Below are 20,201 nucleotides of genomic sequence, written 5' to 3'. Positions count from 1 at the left end.
AAGGACAGTAGTGGGCCTTCAACATTCCAAGTCTCCAGGTACCCTATTAGGGATTTATTTTTGTCTTTAGAGGCATTTTGCATCTCTGTCACAGTGATCTTCACTTGGAGGTCTCCCAAAAGCCATCTTTATGGAAATGCTGTTCCAAGGACAGGCTGGTCCCTCTTCTCACGACTGTGTCCATTGGAAGGCCTTGTCTTGAAGCATCTTGACTAGTCTCTAGTTGAAGGGACAATAAAACTGCTGGAGGATTTCCCTTGTCACAAGCAACATGGGTTCAGGTCAGCTTTTCTCCTGGTATTGGAAGCTGGACTCTTAGTGATTTCAGCCAATAAAAATCAGCTAATTTCAGCTAATAAAAATAAATATATCCATTTAAACGTGTTTTACCTGCTAGGCAGCAGCTTAGCCACATAACACGGGTTCTCTGGCAGGTGTAATAGAAAGAAAGAAAATTCCAGTGGATATTTCACGTCTTCAAAGACTGGTGGCTGTTAAGAGCGACGTTTTTTGTCAAAAAAATAAAGCCAAAACACGTCCGTGAATTTAAGGATTTTAACCGCATGCTGTGAAGTTACATGCAGGTCTCTTTTACGGAGGAAACCCATGCTAAAATAAAACTCTGTAGTCACGAATTTGATCGTGTTGGTATGAATATATGTTGTAGTATGTGATTCCTACAGTGTACAAAAAATATAATAACGTCTTAGAAACGTTGTAAAATGATTGAAATATATTAAGAAAGCCACCGCTATGGTGATTTCTAATGGTAGATTGATTTGTTTAGATCCAGTGAAATTGCTGCCTTGGCAACGCTACGTCATGGCTTCGGGACTCTATTGTTATATATTATAGAATATCCTAGTGTGATCCTGTTTTCTGGCCACAGTAAAATTCTGTTAATATGATATGAGGTGTAATTTTAAAATTAAATGTCAATTTGAGGATGTAACTGTGTCATTTTGCACTTTTTTCAATTGTCTATGTGCTGTAAGTCTTGTCATTAAAACTAAAATACAGCTATCCATCATGATCCCATAGTGTCAGGTACACAGATAATGTGGATAATAAGCGCTTACCTTGAACGTGACATTACACATATAATGGCTGTGTATGAATGCACAGACACACACAAACACACACACATACAGTATATAGACACAAACTAACACACATACACACACACACACACACACACACACATAAACACCACACCACACACATATACACGTTGTGTCAGAAGGCAACTACACCAGCCTAAGCATACCACTCCTTTACGATTCTGATATTCGCCTTGAGTTAATTATGATATTTCCCATGGTATTTCTCATGTTATCTTACTTCCTCACCAATACAAAAACAGCAAAGGTCACATAAGTAGAGGCAAATGTCTCTGCTCAAGTACCCACTCATCAGAACACCTTTTGTGCATTTCACTTGCTGCAGAGGCAGTTTGGAAATTAATTTATCGAGAGACATTCAAATGTTTTCTGCCAAGAACCTTTCTTGAATCTGAAAGCTTTATCCATTCATTAGAACCTCATTAAGACTGAGTTGCTGGCTCTCGAGACTCTGGTTAAGGACAGTAGTGGGCCTTCAACATTCCAAGTCTCCAGGTACCCTATTAGGGATTTATTTTTGTCTTTAGAGGCATTTTGCATCTCTGTCACAGTGATCTTCACTTGGAGGTCTCCCAAAAGCCATCTTTATGGAAATGCTGTTCCAAGGACAGGCTGGTCCCTCTTCTCACGACTGTGTCCATTGGAAGGCCTTGTCTTGAAGCATCTTGACTAGTCTCTAGTTGAAGGGACAATAAAACTGCTGGAGGATTTCCCTTGTCACAAGCAACATGGGTTCAGGTCAGCTTTTCTCCTGGTATTGGAAGCTGGACTCTTAGTGATTTCAGCCTCTTTCTCTTCAGACAGGGGTCCTGAGGTGTACAATACAGACACACATTTACACAAATGTGCAATCATACAAATTGATAGGAGTGTGAGCAAGAACAAACTAACAGTCTTAACTTTCTGCTAAAGGTTAGGTTGTGTATCATCCAAAAATGAAAATGTTACCTAAACTGAGGAATTTGAAGACTTTGTGCATTGTTTTTTTGCAGTTGGCTGCATGATCCTCCAGGCGAAGCACTAAGATCTGCTCTTTGCTGTATACTCACAGCCAGTCCAGTAAATACACTATGTACAGGCCAACCTGGAGTCTTACCTGGTAGGAAACAGGGAGAAACAGACTATGGAAAATGTCAAAGACCAAACCAAATAATGTCTGTAGATTTTAGTTTCTTGTGTCAAAATGTCTTGTCTTTGTCTCATGAGAAATAAGGCAGCTTTTATTGAGATCTCACCTGTTTCTCCTAACTTAGGAGAAGGGACCCTTTGGAAAAACCAGTAAAATCCCATTTCAAATGTAATTCCTGGTGGCCTTGTATTACGTAACAACAGCTGTTGATTCAATGTACTGATAAAATCAGTAAAATATCAGTATGAAAAGCTTGAACAGCTTTATAGTTCTATGACCACAAGAGGTCCCCTGTCATTTGTCTCATTTACACTGCCAACCAGCAGAGTGCACCAAAGGCTATCCTTAAAAGATTCCCCCTCTAGATGGTCTCTACATGCCAGGGAGTTTTCAGAGGTGTCTGTGTTTATGGGCAAAGGCTTATGTCATTATGTGGATCATGTTTGTCAACCACCAGAGGCCTTCTACTGTGTTTTGTGCTACAAATTTATCCATTCTGGCCAAAGCAACCCAGACTGCAGCTGGTACAATCCATGTAAAAAACACTTTAGCAAATGAAGTCCAATGAAGTTGTCTAAGTACTCAGATACTCAGCACTCATCAAACGTTTGAAACCAACAGTTAGGACAGTCAAAGTGTGGCCAGAGGGAGATGACTCGGCACTTCAGCAGCGTTTTGAAAACACTGACTGGAGAGTGTTCGCAACTCAGGCCACCCATGACTCCCACACGGACATTGATTCATATGCCTACTCCGTTTTGGACTGCATCAATTCCAACATCAACAGTGTCACCACCCTCAAACGGATTACGACCTTCCCTAATCAGAAGCCATGGATGAACAGAGAAGTCAGACTCCTGCTGAAGGCACGAGACATCACATTCAGATCAGGTGATGCTCGCCTATAGCTCATCCAGGGCTAACGTGAAAAGGGGTATCAAGAAGGCCAAGCACAACCACAAGCTAAGGATTGAGGATCATTTCAAGAACAACTCTGACCCCAGAGGGCCTGTGCTGTGCAGCTGACTGAGGTTTGGACTGACATACTTAATCTGTCACTAGCCCAGGCGGCTGTCCCCGCGTCGTGCCGGTGCCAAAACACTCCACTGCAACAAGCCTTAATGACTTCTGTCCAGTTGCACTCACCATGAAGTGCTTCGCGAGGTTGGTCCTGGCCCATCTCAAGACCTGCTTACCACCCTCACTGGACCCCTTCCAGTTCGCCTACCGTCAGAACAGGAGCACAGAGGATGCCATCTCTACGGCACTTCACTCTGCCCTGTCCCACCTTGACAATAGTGTGATACAAGCAATGTAGCTCGACTACGCCACCCAATTGTAGAGCTGGGACTCTATTAAATAAATTAACCTTATATTTTACTCACAAGTTCCTTTAGTTTGGTGGGAGCAACACAACAGATTTACCCAGACAACAATTTTTGTATAAAAATATATTTATTACAATTTATGATTACAATAATAAAAAGGGGTACACCAAGCACACGCACACACTCAAGCTTAAAAGCTAGACATCAGATTCAAAAGTCCACTTGAAGTTCGTAGCTAAGAGCCCACAGTCCATAAGAGGTTCCTCTACACAAGTCAGTCTCACACCAGGCAGTGACGTCTACACAGCAGGCCACCTGTCAATCACTCGCACGCACCGGCACAACACTCACACAAACAAAGAGAAGGCCGCCAGTATCTCCATAGATAGCAAACACAGCAGAAGCACAGCACCACACTAGAAGAGCAACAATCGTGCAATACCAAATTAAATCACTGCAATTCGTGAATATGCATAGGCTGTATATATATATGGGAATATGACTACGGCAGACAGTCTGGAGCACTCCAATTTAGTGAGACGTAGATCTTAACCTCAGACGAGGGAAGACAGCATAGCCTGACACAGGGCGTCACTCACCAATAAACTGGGAGCAGACGAATCTGGCTCCCAGTCCTGTTGAACAGCGCTCCACAAAACCACAGGCTCAGGACGGACGAGGCAGGCTCCGGACAGCACAGCAGAGGAAGGCAGCAATCTTAGCGCAGCAGAGGACGGCAGCAATCTTTAGCGCAGCAGAGGGGGAGATGAGGACACGCAGCCAATGGATTGATAGCGGGACTGGCACATCAGCAAACTTCAGGCTTCGACACAAGCAGACAAAAATCCATACGATCGTGGCAACCAAATAAGACACTCTCGACTACCCAGCAATGGACGTAGGGAACAGGGCTGCAACAAGCAGAGTTCACGGGATATCAGACACGCACTGTTCCAGTTCATTTGCTTTTTTAAACAGTCTGTGATTTGGCGTGGCAATTACCAACAGCAGTTCATCTCCTAATCACCTGTGGTTGGGCACTTAAGAGAAACGGGGGCGTTGCCCCACATTCTAAATCACGGTCAAACAATCACTAAGATAATGCATGCATAGTAAAATAAATCACAAAAGAACACCAAATCAAATTAAGAAAAAGGGAAAACAGTGCCAAATACACACATGAAAACACAACATGAAATAAAATAGACCATAATCTCACCATATGACATCCCCCCACTCTTTAACATTGGCAGTCCCTGACAACATAGAAATATGCCCCCACTTTTTTTGCATTAGTAGTCCTTGACAACCATAGGTATCCAAGCGTCTAAGTGTCTCTATATCTCACTGGGGGCTGTCCCATATTGGAACGGGCAGACCTCCTAGGGGCCACATCATTACCCTGGTCATTGGGATCAAGAGGGTCTACCCATGGTACATACATCAGAGGTTGGGGTTCACAGACAGGAGGTACTGGCAGCTCAGGATGCAATGCGAGGGCACCTTGGGGTGGATTGATACAAGGTTTAAGAGAATTTCTATGCAGAACCCTCTCTTTCCCTGTGCGCTCAGATTTAACACGGTAGGTTAAACCCTCTTTATTCAACTGTTCTACCACTACATAGGGCTCCGGATCCCACTTCCCACAAAGCTTCCCCCTTCCCCCATCCCGCCTATTCCTTCGCCACACACGTTCCCCGGGAGCTAAAGGAAGTGACTTGGCCTGGCGGTCATATTGCTTTTTATACTGCTCTGCAGCCTGGCCCATAGACTTAGCCGCTAAAGAGTAGGCATACAACAGGTGCTGGTGGTGTTCACCCACCCAACTGTCCCAGCTATACCGAACTTGCTGGTTCTTTTCACCCAAGGCTACATCCACAGGCAATCGAACATGCCGTCCAAACATCAGGTACGAAGGTGCGTACCCGGTAGAGCTGTGTAAGGTGGCGTTGTAAGCTTGGACGATGGCAGGGAGATGTTCAGGCCAGCGACTTTGCTTTTCATCCTCCAAAGTCCGCAGCATGCTCAGGAGGGTCTGGTTAAGTCGTTCGCACATACCATTTCCCTGGGGGTGGTACGGAGTTGTCCTACTCTTAGAGATGCCATAAAGGCTACATAGTTCGGCCACCAGCTGGGATTCGAAATTTGGGCCTTGGTCCGAATGGAATCTCATCGGACACCCAAAGGTCTGTATAACAGATTGCCACAGGACCCTAGCAGTGGTCCTCGCTGTCTGGTCCCTTGTGGGGATAGCCCAGGCATAGCGGCTGAACATATCCGTCATTACTAGAATGTTTTGATATGGGTCATGGGGCCTCCCTAAAGAAAGGAAGTCCAGCTCGATAACCTCAAGGGGGAAGGACACAGTAAAGGGTTTCAGGGGCGCTTTAGGCGCAGCATCAACTTTTTTAACCTGGCAATGGGGACACAGGGAGTGGTATTGTTGTACCTGGGTCTGCATACCTGGCCAAAAGAAGTGTCGACGTAGGCAACTTATGGTTCTCTCCACTCCCAAGTGTCCAACAGCATTGTGATGTTTCTCCCACACCTCCTTGCATTGTTGAGTAGGGCAGACAACCTGGAGTCGAGCTTCATGGGTGTTATAGTCAGTAACTCGACGACACAAAACACCATCCCACATCACCAGCCTTGCCCTTTGTTGCAGCAGCTGTTTTACCCCAAGCGGAGCAGCTCGCCACTCTGGCCCCCTTGGAAACTTCCCACTTTCCACATACCTCCGCACTAGGTCCAGGTCCTTGTCCTCAAGTTGTTTCGCCAACCTTCCATTGTCTGTCCTGTTGATTGTTCATCTGCCACAGCCGCCACATCAGCACCTAGAGGGGTTTCAACAGGTACTCTGGAAAGGGCATCTGCATTGGCATTCTCCCTACCGGAACGATACTTCACGTGGTAGTCGAAGGCAGCTAGTTGGGCTACCCACCTTTGTTCCGTAGCCCCCAGGCGGGCGGTCTGCAAGTGGGCTACAGGATTATTGTCGGTGTAAACAATCACTCTGGCCCCCATCAAATAGTCTTTACATTTTTCTACTATGGCCCACTTTAAGGCCAGCAATTCCAATTTAAAGGAGCTGTAGTTAGCATCATTTTTCTCACTAAGATGCAGGCTCCTGCTAGCATAGGCCACAACTCGCTCACGCCCATCCTGTAGCTGGGCTAAGACAGCTCCCAGACCAGCATTACTTGCATAAGTGAATAACACAAAAGGTTCTGCGTAGTTGGCATAGGCTAAGATGGGGGCCTCAGTTAAAGCTGCTTTCAGGTGGTCAAAGGCTTGTTGACATTCGTCAGACCAAGAGATCCGGCGAGAGCCTGTTCTCTTATCTGCAGGGGCTCCCATTAAGAGGGCATTCAAGGGGCGTGCTATCTTTGCAAAATTGGCAACAAAGCGACGATAGTAACCTGCTAAGCCTAAAAAGGCACGTACCTCTTTTATGGTGGTTGGAACCGGCCATCCTGTGACAGCAGTGACCTTGGTAGGGTCTGGTTTCACTCCTTCTTCCGTGACCACATGGCCCAGGAACCTTACTTCCCTCCGTAACAGCTGGCACTTATCTACCCTCAGTTTGAGCCCATGGTGCTGCAGTCACTCAAAGACAGCCTCCAGGTGGCGCAAGTGAGAGGAAAAGTCTGGGGAGTAGACTATAATATCGTCCAAATAAACGAGTACAGAGTCAGCGATTTGGCCACTCAAGCATTGCTGCATAAGCCGTTGAAACGTGGCCGGCGCATTGCAGAGGCCAAAGGGCATCCTCTGAAACTCGTATAGTCCTAGTGGGGTGGAGAATGCGGTCTTGGGTCGGTCTCGGGGGTCAACTCCAACCTGCCAGTAGCCACTGGCTAAGTCAAGTGTGGTGAACCAGGAGGCTTAGGTCAGGGAGGTTAGAGTCTCCTCTATACGGGGGAGCGGGAAGGCATCTTTATGAGTCAAAGAGTTTAATTTACGATCGTCGACGCAAAAGCGCCAACTGCCGTCTTTCTTGCGGACCATCACAAGGGCTGGAGCTGGGCTGAATGACCTTCTTCTCCAACATATCTGCTAGCAGGACGCGCATTTCTTGGTACATCATAGGTGGTAGGGGGCGGTATTTTTCCCTTACTGGGGGCGCATTGCTAGTGTGGATTTGGTGTTGCACCGCATCAGTATGCCCAAAGTCCTCCTCATGGAGGGCAAACACCCTGACCCACCTCTGTAGAAGGGCTTTAAACTCTTGCTTCTGTTGTTCAGTCAAGTCATCTCGGCCTTGTAAATTTTTAAAAATACCTCGACCGGTGGTTCCACTTGTCCTCCCCTTCCGGCCTCCACAATATCCACCGCGACAGTCCCATCGTCTTGCACAGTCAGGCTTAGGTCTGTCTGACCGTGAACATCAGCACGGTCCACACGGAACACATTCGCCAGTCTCTGGTAGCGGCCTATAAAGACAGGGCAAGAGGACACATTCTGGATACGGATAGAAGTTGGCCATTTTTGACAAACGCCACAGAGAAAGTCCCTAGATCAGGCAGCGCTTCAATCAACCCACAATAGTCCTGCCCCCTCGGACCCATCCGTGCACGCCCCCAGACCACCACCTCACTTCTGGCTGGAATGGTTAGGCCCCTACGGCTTGCTGGACGCACAAACCCCATATAACCATCTTCCCCCTCTATTACAGCTGCCCGCTGGCACACAGCAAATGCCCCAGTCCAGGCTTTCCTTGTCCCTTGATCCTGGAAAGCAGTCTTCAGGCCCTGTGGTTGATTAAGTAAGTCACGCCAGCAGGTTGTGATAACATTCATACCAATCAGTAATGGGGCAGTTAGACAGTGGTCGGCTACAATAACAACCCCCCTCCCTGGAATTCTGGCACCACCCACTTCAAAATCCATCACTGCATAACCTTGATAGGGGATGGATAACCCATTGGCCGCTCTAAGTGTCAATTTGTTGGGGGCCACACCATGTGATAGGGCATCTGCTGGGTAGTGCTGATCAAATATACTCTGTCGCATTAAGGTCACTTGCGAGCCAGTGTCTATTAAGCCAATCAGAGGCACACCATTTACTTTCACCTCAACCTTGGGGCAGTCACCTACAAAAATGGTCCTTTGTGCTGCTTCCCCCAATTTCCCTGCTACTTGGACCTCAGTAGCAGGACAAACTAGTTTAAATCAGCATTTGACTCAGATGGGGGTCTACAGAACCTGGCAATATGTCCAGTGCGGCCACACCTGCGACATATAGGCTTACCGTCTGCAGCCCAGGTATTATGTGTATAGGACTGGAACCTCCTCCTAGGTGACGGCTGATAGGGGTGTTGCGGGCATTGCATAGGCTCACCTGCAGCGAGTTGTAACTGCCGGGTCATTTCTTGCCTTAACGCGTTCATCTGCCCCCTCACTTCCTGGAGGAGCTCCCGTCGGAAAGTCTCAGCCCAGTCATCCTTCCCTGTTGTTCATTTAGAAGCAGAGGACTCACCCACAGCTTGAGCTACGATTTCATGTCCAGCCCCAGGCCGCTGTTCACGTTCCAGCAAAAATATTTCTTCCAGTACTGTGTTAAAGGTGGCATCCGGGTTACGGCGTGCATAGGTCCTGATTGTGCTCCTCGGCTCTGCATTACGGAGTCCCATCAAGAGCTGGTCTAACAGGTGACTTTCATCAAGGGGGCCATCTGGGTCTCGTTTCTTTAGTCTACAAAACAACTCCCGCAGCCTGAGAACATAGGCTCTCACACTCTCACTAGCGGTTTGTATGCAGCTAAAAAATTGAGATCTTAAGTTTGCCACAGGGACCTGATCTCCATACAGGGTGTCTAGATGTTTTAAAATTTTTGCTACAGTATCACGGTCTGCACCCCCTAAAACACAAACCTCCCGCTTAGCTTCATCTGTTAATGCCCCCAATACTATACTGACTTTTTGCTGTTCATTAAACTCCCGTGCCTGCAGTAAACCCTGAATTTGTTCTTTCCACTCACTGAATTTTAAATCACCACCCACCCCTTTAAATTTAGGGATCCACGGTGCACCCGCATAAATTGGCATCATCATCATTTTTTTAAAAATAAACAAGAAAAATGTGTAAACAAAAGTTAAACAACTATACAGTTTGAGTGACCTGTGTGAAGCTCCAAACCAAATCCTGCCGACTACGCCAAATGTGATACAAGCAATGTAGCTCGACTACGCCACCCAATTGTAGAGCTGGGACTCTATTAAATAAATTAACCTTATATTTTACTCACAAGTTCGTTTAGTTTGGTGGGAGCAACACAACAAATTTTTGTATAAAAATATATTTATTACAATTTATGATTACAATAATAAAAAGGGGTACACCAAGCACACGCACACACAAGCTAGACATCAGATTCAAAAGTCCACTGGAAGTTCGTAGCTAAGAGCCCACAGTCCATAAGAGGTTCCTCTAAACAAGTCAGTCTCACACCAGGCAGTGACGTCTACACAGCAGGCCACCTGTCAATCACTCGCACGCACCGGCACAACACTCACACAAACAAAGAGAAGGCCGCCAGTATCTCCATAGATAGCAAACACAGCAGAAGCACAGCACCACACTAGAAGAGCAACAATCGTGCAATACCAAATTAAATCACTGCAATTCGTGAATATGCATAGGCTGTATATATATATGGGAATATGACTACGGCAGACAGTCTGGAGCACTCCAATTTAGTGAGCCGTAGATCTTAACCTCAGACGAGGGAAGTAAGCATAGCCTGACACAGGGCGTCACTCACCAATAAACTGGGAGCAGACGAATCTGGCTCCCAGTCCTGTTGAACAGCGCTCCACAAAACCACAGGCTCAGGACGGACGAGGCAGGCTCCGGACAGCACAGCAGAGGAAGGCAGCAATCTTAGCGCAGCAGAGGACGGCAGCAATCTTTAGCGCAGCAGAGGGGGAGATGAGGACACGCAGCCAACGGATTGATAGCGGGACTGTCACATCAGCAAACTTCAGGCTTCGACACAAGCAGACAATAATCCATACGATCGTGGCAACCAAATAAGACACTCACGACTACCCAGCAATGGACGTAGGGAACAGGGCTGCAACAAGCAGAGTTCACGGGATATCAGACACACACTGTTCCAGTTCATTTGCTTTTTTAAACAGTCTGTGATTTGGTGTGGCAATTACCAACAGCTGTTCATCTCCTAATCACCTGTGGTTGGGCACTTAAGAGAAACGGGGGCGTTGCCCCACATTCTAAATCACGGTCAAACTAAGATAATGCATGCATAGTAAAATAAATCACAAAAGAACACCAAATCAAATTAAGAAAAAGGGAAAACAGTGTCAAATACACACATGAAAACACAACATGAAATAAAATAGACCATAATCTCACCATATGACATCAGCATTCAACACCATCATCTCCTGATCAAACTGATCACCAAACTCAGTGAACTGGGCATCAATACCTTCCTCTGTAACTGGATTCTGGACTACCCAACCAACAGACCTCAGTCTGTTAGGTTAGATAATCACACATCCTCAACCATCTCCTGAACACCGGCGTACCACAGGGATGTGTGCTGAGCCCCCTCCTCTACTCCCTCTTCACCTACGACTGCACACCTGTACATGGCTCTAACACCATTGTCAGGTTTACAGACGACACTACGGTGATTGGTCTCATCAGCAACAACGATGAAATGCCCTACAGGGAGGAGGTCCAGCACCTTTCATCGTGGTGCACTGACAACAACCTGGCTCTCAACACCAAAAAGACCAAAGAGCTCATTGTAGACTTCAGAGAGTCTAAAGCTGGCAAACGCACCCCCATTCTCATCAACGGGACTGAGGTGGAATGTGTCACCAGCTTCAAGTCCTTGGGTGTCCACATCTCTGAGGACCTCTCTTGGACCCTCAACACCTCTACCCTGATCAAGAAGGTTCACCAGTGTCTTTTTTCTTTCTGAGGAGACTAAAGAAGGTCCACTTGTCTCCCCAGATCCTGGTGAACTTCTACCGCTGCACCATCGAGAGCACCCTCACCAACTGCTGACCGAAAAGCACTGCAGAGGGTGGTGAAAACTGCCCAACGCATCACCGGTCTCACATTACTCCCCTCATCACTCCCCTCCATCGAGGCCATCCAGGGCAAGCGATGCTTGCGTCACTCCGCACCCGAACCAGCAGGTTCAGCGGAAGCTTCTTTCCTGCGGCTGTCACCTTACTGAACTCTAACTCTGCATCCCGGTGACAACCAATCAACTAAGCCCCAACCATTATCCTGACTCATGTCACCTGAGTCCACAGCATTCAAGCCCTATCGAGACAACAGAAGTCGACCAAGAAGTCATTCAGTGCTGAGCTTACACATTAAGGCCCATTATAAATAATATATCTGCGTTCTGGACACACTCCTGATCTCGGCCTGTTTCTTTTCAAGTAAATGATTGTAATGAGGCATTATCAGCACACCCCTTAGACATATGATAGCAGAGGTGTGACCAGTTGGCCCCATCCTTGTTAATCACATGCTTCTCTACTGGCTCCACCTCGGCAGCACAAACCTCCTAATGTGTCACATTTACACCACCGAACGACTTCACACTTCACAGCTCAAACCAATTCTGGAGATGTGTCCCCATCAAACAGGCTGGAGGCTAACTCAAGGGCATGGCGACATTGAGGGAGGTGTTGCACGTCTCGAACAGCTGCAGGGACTCGGACACTTTCTCGTGGAAGTCCTCCACGGACTTGTTGGCCAGGCCGAAGTACAAGTATTCAGAATAGAGTCTGGGGGAGAAGGACAAAGCCACACAGCATTGACATGAGGAGGGGAGCTGAACACAACCCAGAACAGACTCTTGGATCAATTAATCAACCAATCAGTCTTTATTTCTACTAGGGGTGTAACGGTACACAGAAGTCACGGTTCGGTTCATACCTCGGTTCGGACATCACGGTTCGGTACGAGTTCGGTACAATGGAGGGAAAAGCAAAACAAAAATGCAGAAAGCATTTTTTTTATTGTGCATGTCTCAGGCTGTACCACCTAGTGTCATACAGTCTCTTCCCTGAGCTATCTGCAACAGCCTGAAGTGTGTAAGATATAGGCTAAACAGTACAATAAGTACCCAGACTCCATCTGTAACTTGTAAACAAAATAAGACAATCAGCTCTAAAACTGAAAATAGGCCTACAGCATCTCTTATTTCTGAAAGTGCAAATTACATAGAAAAATGATTTTTAAAAATCCACTTAAGCAAGACCTTCAACATCTGTGTTTAGTTGTATATGGAAGGGTCTACAATTTGCCTCAATATTTTTCATTGTGTGTAAAGTAATAATCTAGCCTAACTGTGAAAATATCACACTATTTTGCCTTTTTTTTAAAAACGAAATTGCTCCTTTCATTTCATAAACAGACTACAACTAGAAGTCACGTGACTTTGCCCTTTGACGTTAACTCACTGTACTAGCATGGTTTGTTTATTAGCCTGGTTAGCGTTGTCACTTTATTTTACTGTCTATGCACTTAACACTACCAGCTCCTCATGTGAGAAGTTACAAGTTACCCCAACATAAAGGTAATTACCACGCGATTTACATAGCTTTCTGTCATTACGAAATCATTTAATTTAAGCCATAGGTTTTGGCCCTATTTGTATGTGTATCCAAAGGCTGCTGAAGCGCAGGGGAAGTTTTTTTCCCCTCGTTTCAGTGATTGGTAGCCTACATCATCTGGGTGATGGCTTCGAATATGTGTAGCATTTATTCCACTCACATACCCAATAACTGCTGAACAACGCTGACACACAGTTTCATCTTATCCACCACTCTTTCGCCTGTACTAACGTTACTGTAACTGAAGTTCTCAAACTTGCGATCTTAAATAGACCAGCGGATCCTCTAACTCTTGTGGGTCTAACCAGAGAATGTCTAATAAGGGGAGAACTGCCACTCTCGGAAAACTTCCGGTTTCTAAACTGTTCTGAACTGGTTGCAGTTCCTTCTGTGGTTCCACATGAGGGCGCTCGTCCACGAGTGCAGAATGCATGGAGGTCTATGGAGCTGTACCCCTTAAAATCCACTTTTCTCGGGATATAATTTTTTTCCAAGTAATTTGAATATTGTTTTCGAAAGGGGAGGCAAAGAAAATACACTTGGTTGAGTATTATATTTTTTAACGTCACTTAATTGTTCTAAAAAGCCTTTCAAACGTGTCAATGACGTCATTCATTAGCACAATGCTAGCGTGTTATGGGCAACAACGACCCAACCTGTAAGAAATCAAAAGGACATAAGTACTCGTTCATTCAACTTTTGACCTATAACCCATGTTGAAGTTATACAAACTACAATCAAATCTGAGATTTGTCAACGACAATCAGGTGAAAGAGGCAAATTTAGCCGTCTAGCTCCATTGACTCCCATTCATTCTGCACTCATGGCGATCGCCCCCAGTGGAACTCTGGTGGAACTGCAACCAAAATTCGGTACAATGGGACTTAATACGGAGTGGCAAGGCTCTCCGTAGACGGGCTCTGGTCTAACCTTAGTGCTGCTAATGACTGACGGACTCGACTGACGACCTGACAAAAAAAAACATAGGCGCCAATCAGAGCTTCAGAGCTAAGGCGAGGCTACAGATTAGCGTTAGGTGTCGCTAAAGAACTCCCGTAACTCTCGCTACTTAACAGTAATTGCGCATACATTAATTAATCCGCACACGAGTTTTATGTATTTTTTATACCGTGTATTCTCCATGTAAATTCATGCACCGAACCGTGACGCCCGTACCGTTTCGGTTCAATACGAATACATGAACCGTTACACCCCTAATTTCTACGTGTGTATGCTTGAAATAAATACAATAAAAATATATCACAAATAAAGATCTCAACTTGATCTTTATTTTCTAATTTCTTATGAAACACACTTATTAACATCAATGCACATGCCGATGCTGTGAATATACTGTGTATTATTCTTGAAAGGGACTTATTACATGCAATAAGTCATTACAATTCTGTAAAACATACACAGGAAAGTCTGAGTCAGACATTCCTGTAGTTTGACTGCAGCTCCACCAAACCAAAGAGGACACTGACTCATAGTGTGCCTACCACACAGCAAACATGGCTTGTTTTAATGATTTTTTCCCTCAAGTATGTTTTCTTAGTGATTTTCATGATATGACAAAATGGCTTTATGATGTATGTGTATATGACTATAGCACTGTCTAGACCACAATATGTCAATCTTATATTTATCTTATGTCATTTTTACTTGATACAAAGGATGCAGGGGTGTAGTGAAGGCTAAACGCAAGTAAACACAGTTTATCCACCTCTGAAATTTCAGAAATAGAGTTTATCCACCTCTCAAAAGTGTTTATTCACCAATTGCAATTTTTAACATTCAAAAATCACACTGTATTATCCACATTCACAATATGTAGGTCTACACTCATCAAGACTCTAGGAACAATTTAATACCTCTGGTATTGTTATAAGCATTGGACAATAATCTCTGCCATCATCAAACATATTCTGAATGCCTTTTTTAAAAAAAATAAATAAAGAATGGCGGCTCCTCCTCTTTCCCGTTATGGTAGAAATACACGCAGGCATTGTTGTCTCACATAGTTGATGCACTGGCCTCACCTGACAAAAACAAGGTATTATCCCATGACCATTTCTTCACATCTCTACTTAACAAATAGTAAAAATCCATTATTTTTTAAACTTATTTTCACCAGGGGTATAATATGATATCAGATATAGTTAGTTATGCCTGGGCATATAGCATTTTCTGATTGAAGGTAGACACGGCACTGCCAGGTTGTGATGTGAGGGTAGTTTTCAAAGGCTTGTCTTGGAGGACTCGGTTTGATGTTTGCTAGCTTTGTCCACTTGAAGACGAATGAATTCCATCTGAGATGAGAGTTCTAATACTAAATTATGGCTTAGCACTCCTTATGTTACCATAGGTTTTGTTTCTATTTCAATATGTAATGTAGATGCTAATCTCTATCACAGAGACCAATACCAACAGGCCAACACAGCTTAATTAGAATTAGTAACATATAAAACTACATTATAATCAATGTTGTTGTTTCGTGTAGATGACTATAAAACTTCCATTCCCCCTATTTGTGCATGCAAACTCAATAAACTGGTCAATGTGAGGACAACGGTGTTGTCGTCCAATATCACCCCACAGCAGTTTTTTTCCAGAGGCAAGCAGGGTAAAACACATGAAAAGTATAGTTTTTCCTTCAAAACCTTTAGTGTCCATTGTAAAACTTCAATCTCAAGTGAGCCAGTTAAAAAAAAAAATGTTGCATTATTCCATCCACAGTAAACCCTTGTGGTTCATGAGCAATGTCTGAAGGTGAGGTTGAGGCATCTAGAGAATCTGATTTGTACTGTACTGCTCTCCCACTCACAAATATAACAAGCTTCTTCAAACATCTCCCTAAACTGCTCCCGTTAGTAAATGGCTGAAAATATTCATGAATTTGCTGAAAAAATTCCTCTTCCGTATCCACTTAAGTGTTTGAGAAAGTGAAGGCACTTTCAAAAGGTGACCTCCGGAGTGTCCCTTTGTCTCTATCCTTCGTCTTCTTGTTAATTGGGTGAGTGCATCCCTGGCTCTTAAGCTCTTCCTTATTAAAAAGGATCAAATGTGCCGCTGTCATGGGCAGGCTTTCATCAACTACAATAGAATCTCACCATCTCCCTGAAGTCATCTTCTTGTGCTGCAAACGCATCTTTGCTCCACTTAAATGCTCTGTCTCTGCTTTGCTATTATAAAGTCTAAGGACAAGGTGTGTAAGAGAGGACAGAAACTGATGAGTCCGGACAAGTTTGTGTTCTTCCTCCTCTTTTGCGGTACAGCCACACACACACTAAAGAATGCAAACTGTGCTTCCATCCCAATCTGATTAAGTGCTCAGATTGACATTGCCTACTACACTGTGCAGACATACTAATCAAATGTAGCAATAGCACTACTGATGTATAGAGGGGGATATGCCAAACAATGCATTACTGATCCATATATAAACCGCACTGCATAGTTTTAGGAAATTGCACTGTGAAGGTGCTGCCCCCTGGTGTGAGAATTGGTCATTTTACCAAGAAGATACCAAGAAGATTTCAATGTTAGTTTTTTTTTTAGTGCACACCTTTTAATTGAGCATTAAATGTCAAACACATTTGTTCGTTTACACAAATCGACATTCAACATGTAGATGTGGCACACATATCAATGACCTCAGTCATTTCCCTGCAGGTAATGGCATTTGAAAGGTTTGCAAGAAAGGAGCTTTAATAGGCTGTGTTCACACAAAGAAATACTGCACTATAGTTTTCCGTTCTTCTTTCTCCTTTCTTAAATGCAAAAAGTGCAATCTCAATCATATGGCAAGAGAACCCCATGTAAAAGGAAGTGTTACTGGATTCAAAGGACAAACCCACATTAAGGACAAACCCACATTAAGTAAATGTCAAACAGTCCTGCTTACCTCCTGTGACAGGAAGACGTACAAGGACAGATAGCAGGAAGTAGAATGAAAGTGTTCAGGAAGATTTATGATTTATTGGAGTGGTAAAAATTATTCTGTTATTTACATTAATATTTTGTGTGTGTGTGTGTGTATTTGTCTGTGTGAGAGACAGAGAGGGAGGTACAATTTGGCAGATTTAAAGGCCCCAAAGGACAGAGAGAAGTCACAGGTCACAGGTGATGCAGACACTGACAAAAGGCCTGGGCAATGAGGCCGGTCACATGAAGTTTTCTTTCTTGACCAGAGTGAGGCTGATAAACCTGTGTAGATCTGCAGATGAACACCTACAAGTACCTTCTGTTCAGGTTAGCAGTGGCATCACTGCAGGTACATGGGTAGTTTCACAATCAGGGTAAGCGCTTTGTTTAGGCCTAAATATTAAACCTACGGTATTTGAAATATCATTATTTATGTTTTTTTTTTGTTTTGTTTTGTTTAATCTACATCTGTTGAAGGGTGAAAAGGTGCTTCATGGCAACTGGTCACTGACAGTTCTTAGATATGTATACTTCCAGTGATATTAGAGTGTTGGAGTGGACATCTGAAAACAAATATAGTGTCTAGTATGAGGTTAAATTTGTGTAAACAATATTTTGTTGGTAAGCTGTTTCTTAGTTGGATGCATATCTGAAGTATTTCCTCTGTGAAATCAGTTCAACTAGGTCAGCTATATTTCTGGCCTATTCATTTAAAATACCCATCATTTCCATTAAAATGATGATAATTTGGGCCTCTGTGCTGTACTTCACAACTACAACATATTATAGAATGTCTTAGTGCGGTATGTGGTGTAATTTTAAAATGAAATGTCAATTTGAGAATGTAACTGTTTCATTTTGCACTTTTTTCAATCGTCTATGTGCTTGTCATTAATACTATAATACAGCTATCCATCATGATCCCATAGTTTGAGGTACACCGACATAATGGATAATGTGGATGATAAGCGCTTACCTTGAACATGACACTACCCATATAATGGCTGTGTATAAATGCATGCACACACACACACACACACACACACACACACACACACACACACACACACTAACTCACACACACACACATACACATTGTGTTAGAAAGCAACTACACCAGCTTAATGTAATGTTATGTTTGTCTCACACACCCTTTGTTTGTTGAACTATATAAGTCAAACTCTACTAGTAGTATTCTCCCTGTGAGATATTTGTGCAAATAGCAGATACACCTTCTCTATCAGTTGTATTATCAATATTTCCCATGGTCAGTATAATGTAATCACCCATAATTGTGTAAAGTATATTCAACCAATGAAAAAAATATAAACAAGTCAAAAGAGTACGAATAAAGTTACCTGCACTTATTTAAATACCTGTCTCTCATATGAGTATCATACCAGGTAATCAGCTAAATGTGGCTTATAGACCTACTGACAGAACGCTTTCAGAATAACATGACAGGAATGGATGTTATAGTACACACATGTTAATTTGTGCATCAGTGTAAAATGTATTACTATGCATGAAAGGCATGATGAATGGTAAACAGCACTGTCTTTATGTTGATGTTACACATAACCACTCATTTCAGAAGAAGCCAATATAGACCCCAGCACACCACTCCTTTAGGATTCTGATATTCGCCTTAAGTTAATTATGATATTTCCCATGGTTTTTCTCATGTTATCTTACTTCCTCACCGATACAAAAACAGAAAAGGTCACATAAGTAGAGACACCCACTCATCATCAGAACATCTTTTGTGCATTTCACTTGCTGCAGAGGCAGTTTGGAAATTCATTTATAGAGAGACATTCAATTATTTTCTGCCAAGGACATTTCTTGAATCTGACAGCTTTAGCCATTCATTAGAACCTCATGAAGACTGAGTTGCTGGCTCTCGAGACTCTGGTTAAGGACAGTAGTGTGGCTTCAACATTCTGAGTCCAAGTCTCCAGGTATCCATACATACCTATAATGATAGGGATTTATTTTTGTCTTTAGAAGCATTTTGCATCTCTGTCACAGTGGAGTGTCTCCATTTGGAGGTCTCCTAAAAGCCATCTATATGGAAATGCTGTTCCAAAGACAAACTGGTTCTTCTTCTCAGGACTGTGTCCATAGGAAGGCCTTGTCTTGAAGCATCTTGGCTAGTCTCTGGTTGAAGGGCCAATAAAACTGCTGGAGGATGTCCCTTGTCACAGGCAACATGGGTCCCAGGTTCAGGTCAGCTTTTCTCCTGGTGTTGGAAGCTGGACTCTTAGTGATTTCAGCCTCCTTCTCTTCCGACAGAGGTCCTGAGGTGTACAATTCACAACACACATTTACACAAATGTGTAATCCTACAAATTGACAGGACTGTGAGCAAGAATAAACTTACAGTCTCTACAGTTTAGGGTGTATCCTGTTTGCAACTTGGTATCATGGTTTTGCGTAAATATACACACCACTTCAAAAATAGCCAACAGTCAATTTTTTGACTGTTATCTGCACGCATTTTGAGCTATCAGCTTGTATGTCAACGCCGCGTAAACATACACGCCACTTATTGTCTCACTTCCCCGTGTAGGTCAACGCCAAGTATATGGCGCCCTCTAGGGTTAGGGTTAGGTTTATGGTTAGGTTATGGCGTTGATAAACACGCCAAAATGCTATTATGCGTTAGATAACACGCTAGTGGCCATTGCCGTGTCATACATACGCAGTTCATGATATCAGTCTGTATCATCCAAAAATGTTTGGGTCTTACCTAAACTGAGGAATTTGAAGACTTTGTGCATTGTTTTTTTGCAGTTTGCTGCATGATCCTCCAGGCGAAGCACTAAGATCTGCTCTTTGCTGTACACTGACAGCCAGTCCAGTAAATACACTATGTACAGGCCAACCTGGAGTCTTACCTGGAAGGAAACAGGGAGAAACAGGCTATGGAAAATGTCAAAGACCAAACAAACAAAATAATGTCGTTGGGTTTTAGTTTCTTGTGTTGAAATGTCTTGTCTTTGTCTCATGAGAAATAAGGCAGCTTTTATTGAGATCTCACCTGTTTCTCCTAGCTTAGGAGAAGGGACCCCTCGGAAAAACCAGTG

General features: G+C 43.9%; 1 protein-coding gene across 2 annotated transcripts in view; it reads right to left on the bottom strand.

Annotated features, from left to right (window-relative positions):
* Positions 1–2,154: 2,154 nt before the first annotated feature.
* The window catches only part of chst15 (carbohydrate (N-acetylgalactosamine 4-sulfate 6-O) sulfotransferase 15), a 49,371-nt gene continuing 31,324 nt past the window's right edge, over positions 2,155–20,201 (bottom strand). The window contains exons 7-8 of one of the 2 annotated variants that reach the window (XM_076285356.1): positions 19,865–20,012; positions 16,620–19,412 (exon numbers count right to left, since the gene is read on the bottom strand). In XM_076285356.1, the coding sequence (XP_076141471.1) occupies positions 19,222–19,412; positions 19,865–20,012 (339 nt within the window). In that variant the 3' untranslated portion in view covers positions 16,620–19,221. Of the gene's footprint in view, positions 2,218–16,619; positions 19,413–19,864; positions 20,013–20,201 lie in introns of those variants that run through there. The other variant, XM_076285357.1, reaches the window with a different exon arrangement.

This window comes from Alosa pseudoharengus, unplaced genomic scaffold (genome assembly GCF_046254945.1).
Source record: "Alosa pseudoharengus isolate Yale_2024_CS ecotype anadromous, Long Island Sound unplaced genomic scaffold, YU_APseudo_1.1 YU_APseudo_1.1_scf_15, whole genome shotgun sequence".
Lineage (NCBI taxonomy): Eukaryota > Metazoa > Chordata > Actinopteri > Clupeiformes > Clupeidae > Alosa > Alosa pseudoharengus.
This window is presented reverse-complemented; position numbering and strand designations above follow the sequence as displayed.